At 44.6% G+C, this 6,235-nt stretch overlaps 1 protein-coding gene across 1 annotated transcript in view; it reads right to left on the bottom strand.

Moving 5' to 3' along the window:
* tmem145 (transmembrane protein 145) overlaps positions 1 to 6,032 on the bottom strand; it is a 23,040-nt gene extending 17,008 nt beyond the window's left edge. The window contains exons 1-4 of the mRNA XM_048261403.1: positions 5,805 to 6,032; positions 1,394 to 1,468; positions 468 to 545; positions 160 to 246 (exon numbers count right to left, since the gene is read on the bottom strand). Of these exons, the coding sequence (XP_048117360.1) occupies positions 160 to 246; positions 468 to 545; positions 1,394 to 1,468; positions 5,805 to 5,900 (336 nt within the window). The 5' untranslated portion in view covers positions 5,901 to 6,032. The remainder of the gene's footprint in view (positions 1 to 159; positions 247 to 467; positions 546 to 1,393; positions 1,469 to 5,804) is intronic.
* Between the last annotated feature and the right edge of the window lie 203 nt (positions 6,033 to 6,235).

Raw genomic sequence — 6,235 nt, 5'->3', positions numbered from 1 at the left:
CCATTACCTTGCATAGCACAGCCCTCTGTAAAACACCAATATACAACACACATCTACATTCAACATCTACACATGCATACATTGAACAAACACATTAAAGTGTTAGACGATATCTCGGCGTCCACCCCAGCCCCCACCGCTGTTGGTTTGTGGTCTTACCGCGCAGCCTGACCACTTGTAGTCGGTGGTCAGGTTGATGACCTGATTATTCTCTGGCCGCAGCACAGCCTCCCTCTGGTAGCAGTCCTGAATTCAGACACATTGGTTTGGTGAGGATTATACGCATGGACAACATGCCATCTCTTTCACATCTCTTTGATGACACCAGCTTCAAAGATTTCAGGACTCCAGGGCACATTTTACGTTCCACCTCTACACTTTCTTCCTCTCTCTCTCTCTCACTCACACACAGACAGACACACACACACACACACACACACACACACACAGGTTGGCAATTTTCTCACCTTCTCTGGCCTTTTGTACACTGCTGGCCATTGGGAGCTGTCATCAAAGTAGAGCAATATGTTCTGACAGCAGCGTGACTTGAAGAGAGGAACGGAACAAAAGAGAAAGAGCATAAAAGAGAGAAAGAAAGAGAGAGAGAGAGAGAGAGAGAGGAGAGAGAGAGAGAGGTACTAGAAAGGTGGTGAGGGTCAGACAAACAAACGGACAGAAACAGAGATTGAGAGGGAGAGATTAATTGTGGAAGGAGCCTTTAAACTCCACTAGTGCGACTGAAGGACAGAGGGATTGAGCGAGCGACAACGAGGCTGACAAGCTTAAGGAAGATGCTGACAGATAGCCAGTGAGGTGGCCAAGGGACCAGTGGCACACAGGAGGGTGAGAGCAAGTGCACAGAGAGTCCTCTGTGGTGCCGAGAGGGAGGGAAAGAGAAGGAGAGGGTGGGGTGGGTGGTGTGGGTGGGGGGATGAGGTAGGGAATAATAAGACTAATAACAATAATAATGTTTAATAATAAGACTAATAATGTTTAATAATACGACTAATAATGTTTAATAATAAGACTAATAAGACTAAAAAAATAATAATAGATGCTTTGGACTAAAGAGACTGCTAAGAACTATGAACTATAAACATAAACTGGTAGGTAGGTCACCAGTCAAATCTAAATAATGTGAACAAAGATAACTCTAGGACAACATTTTGCAGACTACAGGAAAACAAAACAATTACCGTTTGTAAATGTCATGAGAAGGGATGCATGAGGATGGAGGAGAGAGTAACCAAAGTGAACAGTGGGATAGAAAAAGAGAAAGAAAGAGGCGGAGGATGATTCACAAATAGAAGGAGAAGAGGAACGCAACTATCGGAGAAGAATGTCAGGGAAGAGAGGAAGTTCTTTCTAGTGGACATGTGCAGTGTAATTCTACCTTTGGGTAGCGGAATCTGAAGTCCAACCTGCCAAAGTTGGTCAGGAAGCAGAAGCGGGTCAGGAAGAGCCAGTCCTGAAAAGGAGACACAATGAGACTGAAAGAGGTCAAGATGGGAGGAGAAAGAGAGAGGGACAATGAGAGAGAGAGAGAGAGAGAGGTCAAGAGGAGAGGAGATGTAAGTAGTGTGGAGCACATAGAGGAGGAACTGGATAAAGGGCAAGAGAAGACAGAGGGATGGAGAGAGAGAATAACAGAGAGAGAGAGAGGATGAGAGAGAAAGAGAGGGTAAGAAAGAAAATTGAATAGCGAGAGATAGAGAGAAAGAGAGACAGAGAGAGAGAGAGAGAGGGAGGACTAGAGGGGAAACACATTAATAGTCAGCAGTGCCTATCCGGCCACAACATAGTGCTGATGGTATCGTTTATGGTTCTTGTGTACAGCACTGCACACAACAATATCACTCAATTGGGTGTTTGCTGAGAGAGGCGATACACTCCAGTACCCTGGATTAGTCTCCTCTTCCTCACACACCATCACCGCTCAATGGAGTGGAAAAACATAGTGGGGGTGGATGCCAACTTTACACCCCAACGCCATCTTGGTTCCTCCTGCCCTGCATTGGGGGTGGGTCTGCATGTTGCCGTAGCAACAGAGGTCACAAAACCACACAACCACCCGATTCCACCCTGACTGAACTCACCCAAACAAGAGTCGGGGGTGCGGCCAATTGGGCGAGATGGACATAGTCATGTGACAGGTGCTATCCGGCGCTCCTTTGAAGAGACCCCCTTGTTGTGAAGTTGTGAGCGCGCATGGCTGGTCAGCTGCAGCCATAAACCCGCCGCCCCACTCAGACGACATAACAACACTGCTCAGTTCCTTTTTTTTTACTGTCATGGCAACGGCCACATGCCTCACTCGCCAGCTGCCATAGAAACTGAAAGAGGCCCCACTCTCACCGAATAAAAAAAATAAAAATGAAAGGCCGACTAGTGCTGAGGAGTTGGAGGCCATAATGGTCTGCCTTCATTTTTATTCCATTTCTCTCTCTCTCTCTCTCCCTCTCTATCTCCCTCTCTCTCTCTCCCATCTCTTCTTTCTCTGTTGCCTACTCTATTACTCTCTGAATCGGCATTGGCTGTGCGTTGTCCTGGGTCTGGTCTGGAATCACAGAATGTTCTTCCTCTGCGACCTGCAGGGTTGAGCTGACTTGATGAGCGTCGGCACGGCAGCAGACATAAAAGGCAAACATCCCCACCTGAAGATGAATGACGGTAATTATGCGCCGTCATAGCAGAGAGATCACTTATGCAAGTTTCAGGGGGGAAAAAAGGTGCTCCATCTCCAAATTTCCCTCCCAAGAGCCTGTTATTTATTTTTCGGTTTTGTGCGCTGATTCTAAATCACCCATCTAACTCAGCCTAGCTGCATTTCCCCTCCTCTTTAATCTCCTTCTTGAGACATTTTTCACTTTTTCCCTCCATAACCTTGGGCTTCTCACTCCACTGTCACCCCACCCTCTTTACTAACCCAAATATTTGATCTCCTTTTCTTATGTCTTAGTGTCCCCACTCATTCCCTCTCTCCCTCCTCCTCCTCCTGGTCTCCCAGTGTCTGATCTGGAATCAGCTAGGTGGCTTCCGAGCCCTCTACTTACTGTGTCCCAGGGCTCTGGTACTCGGAGTGTAAAAGCAAGGTGTGCACACACTGTCAGCGCTAATCCCCATCACCTTTCTAATTCCCTACAGACACAGCGTTGTAATGCAGTCATTGAGCCAATGTGTGTGTGTGTGTGTGAATGGGGGGAAAAGAAAGAAAGAAAGAAAGAAAGAGAGAAAGAAAAGAGAGAAAGAAAGAAAGAAAGAAAGAAAAGAGAGAGAGAGAAAGAAAGAAAGAAAGAAAGAAAGAAAGAAAAGAGAGAAAGAAAGAAAGAAAGAAAAGAGAGAGAGAGAAAGAAAGAAAGAAAGAAAGAAAGAAAGAAAGAAGAAAGAAAGAAAGAAAAGAGAGAAAGAAAGAAAGAAAGAAAGAAAGAAAAGAGAGAGAGAGAAAGAAAGAAAGAAAGAAAGAAAGAGTGGACATGACATCAATCAACAGCTACAACCAGATGAAGTATCCAGCCATTCTACAAATCATCCAGCCTTTCCCTCTTGTCCCCTTCCTTCTCTTTCCCTCCTCTTCCCTCCCTCCCTCCCTCCCTCCCTCCCTCCATCCCTCCATCCCTCCCTCTCTCGCCCTCTGGATCCCTCTCTGCACGCTAAGCCTCATTAACAATTAATTACCAATCAACTAGTCATGTCACCCCTCGTCCACTGGCCCCTAAAAGATTCATTAGCAAAGTTACACAACAGTGCAACTCTTAAACACACACCTAGTCAGGCACACACTCACACATAGATACACATCCATATGGCTATACACACACATAGAAGGAAGAACCTGGCAATGTGAGGACTCAGACTGTGGTTGTTGCTGATAGCACCAGCATATACTAGCACACAAAAAAGCATTATCTTATCATTGTGTAATAAGAGATACTACTATCCAAACTATTATCTAGTATAAGTATAAGTAAGTATATATACTCTTTTGATCCCATGAGGGAAATTAGGTCTCTGCATTTATCCCAATCCGTGAATTAGTGAAACACACTCAGCACACAGTGAAGTGAAGCACACACTACATCTATGTTGGGCAGAGGCAAGCATTTCTAGAATCTAGATGCCAATATGCCATGTCACTGATATTACTCCTTACTATTGATAGCACCCTGGTGGTAATGATACTACATTTTACTATTTCATAACATAGAGATACATGTACGTGGAGTATTGTGGTTGGGTGGGGGTGAGGGAGGGTGGAGTATAGTGGTTGGGTGGGGGTGAGGGATACATGTACGTGGAGTATTGTGGTTGGGTGGGGGTGAGGGATACATGTACATGGAGTATTGTGGTTGGGTGGGGGTGAGGGAGGGTTTAGTGATCCTGTTGTTGTCTGTTGTCCTGTCTGTCTATCTGATAAGCTGGAGGTGCAAGAAGAATTTCCGAAAGGATCAATTAAATGTCTATCTATCTATGGATGCTACCTGCAAACCTGCAAAAGTAACCCCAACCCCCCACACACACACACACACACACACACGCACAATGCTTTAATATGAACTATGAATGTATGCATTGAGATTAGTGTTAATGACTGAACTATGGCAGCCTCAATATTAGTCCACACACTTAGGCATGGTGGAAAGCCAGTCACAGGCTGCAGGCTCCGGGCATGACTTTGCCGTGGGGCAAACGGGGAGATTAATGGTGTGTTTAAGCACGCTATTCAAGTAGACACACACTACTCATACCTCCATATGGAAATGCCTCAGACTATAACTAAACCCAGAGTTTTCCAAAGTGCCTTAATGCTGAAATTGAAAATAAATGTTTACAACTGTCAAAGGCAAAAAAAGGAGAAATAGATCAAATGTTTACAATGAAAGCATATGTGTCTAAACCAAATAATGCATGTTTTCAGCTGTTTAGTTGTGTCATATTGTAGCCAGGTGCAACATGGTTGCTTTACACATAAAACATATTTAAGGCACTTTGAGCTTTTCATCATTTTGTATAATATTATGCAGCCTACTTTTCCTCCCTCAACATTTAGGCAGTCAATCGTTAGCTACCTGGAGACGGGGCAGGATTCAATCATTGAAGTGGGACAGGAAAATTAACAGAGGCTGTTCTGAGAGCGAGGAGCCTCCGCCTGGGATTTGGCTCGAGCCACATCCAATTTACACATTCTTTTGCACATTTTTCTCCCACGCTGAGCACGTGTAGCCTACTGATAAAAACGAAACACATATTTAAAAAAAAAAAAAAAAAACAGCTACCAAGCCTCTCACCCTCTATAATAAAACCACATTGAAGTTCAGGTTTTGGCGTCTGAGTTCACAGTCTATTCCTGCGTGAAGGCAGAGTATAATGGGTCTGTCAGTGATGCTATAGCCTACTGACAATGATTGAGCAATAATGGCTCAAGTGTTGACGACAGAGCATTCTGCCTTCTGCACACCTGTAACGGTGTCGACGATATTCGAACGAAGAGTTGTGGAGCACCGCTATGTGGCTACGAAAAGGTAATGAATGGAAAGTGTTCTTCGCAAAGGCTTGCTAAACACGGCACGATGGATGGTCTTAAAAACACATTATTAATAGGGACCCATATATTCTCATGGACACTATGCTTTTCAGATACACTTAAATGCTGATGTTTCGGCAAATAAAGATGCCATTAACGGGTAAATGTAAGAGCATAAAATGACATTCTGCAGCAAGTTTAAGCAGATGTTTGCACACCGGACAGATCACAACCATCGTCTAAATAGTTGGATAAAAGCATAAAACATGGAAATGTATCTCACCTCTTTCGTGTTGACGATTCCTCTGACATATTTCCCAACAACGGAGCCGACACATAAAATACTCGACAATACCGCCAGACCCAGCACCTTCTCCATTTTTTAACCTGCTCTCCTGCTCCGCGCAGATGAACCCTTGCCAATATTCGAGTGTGCAGGAAAAAAGACGGAAGGTAAAAGATGTGGGCAGCAGGGACAGAGAGCGCGCTCCCGTATCCTGCTCATGCATGTATCCCCAATACCTCAGAATGGGGGCGCGCTTTTCACAAGGATACGCGCCCCAACACCCCTCCCATCCGTGTCTACCAGGGGGAGAGCGGAACGCGCGTGTCCGACAGAAGGATGCGACATATACTAAAATAAATATTTCTAACTCTTACAGTGTCATTTCATATATGGCAGTGATAGATAAAGTTTTTTTTTATTTATTTATA

Source organism: Alosa alosa, chromosome 13 (genome assembly GCF_017589495.1).
Source record: "Alosa alosa isolate M-15738 ecotype Scorff River chromosome 13, AALO_Geno_1.1, whole genome shotgun sequence".
Classification (NCBI taxonomy): Eukaryota; Metazoa; Chordata; class Actinopteri; order Clupeiformes; family Clupeidae; genus Alosa; species Alosa alosa.
Note: the sequence above shows the minus strand (reverse complement) of the source record. Positions and strands in the feature narration are given on the sequence as shown.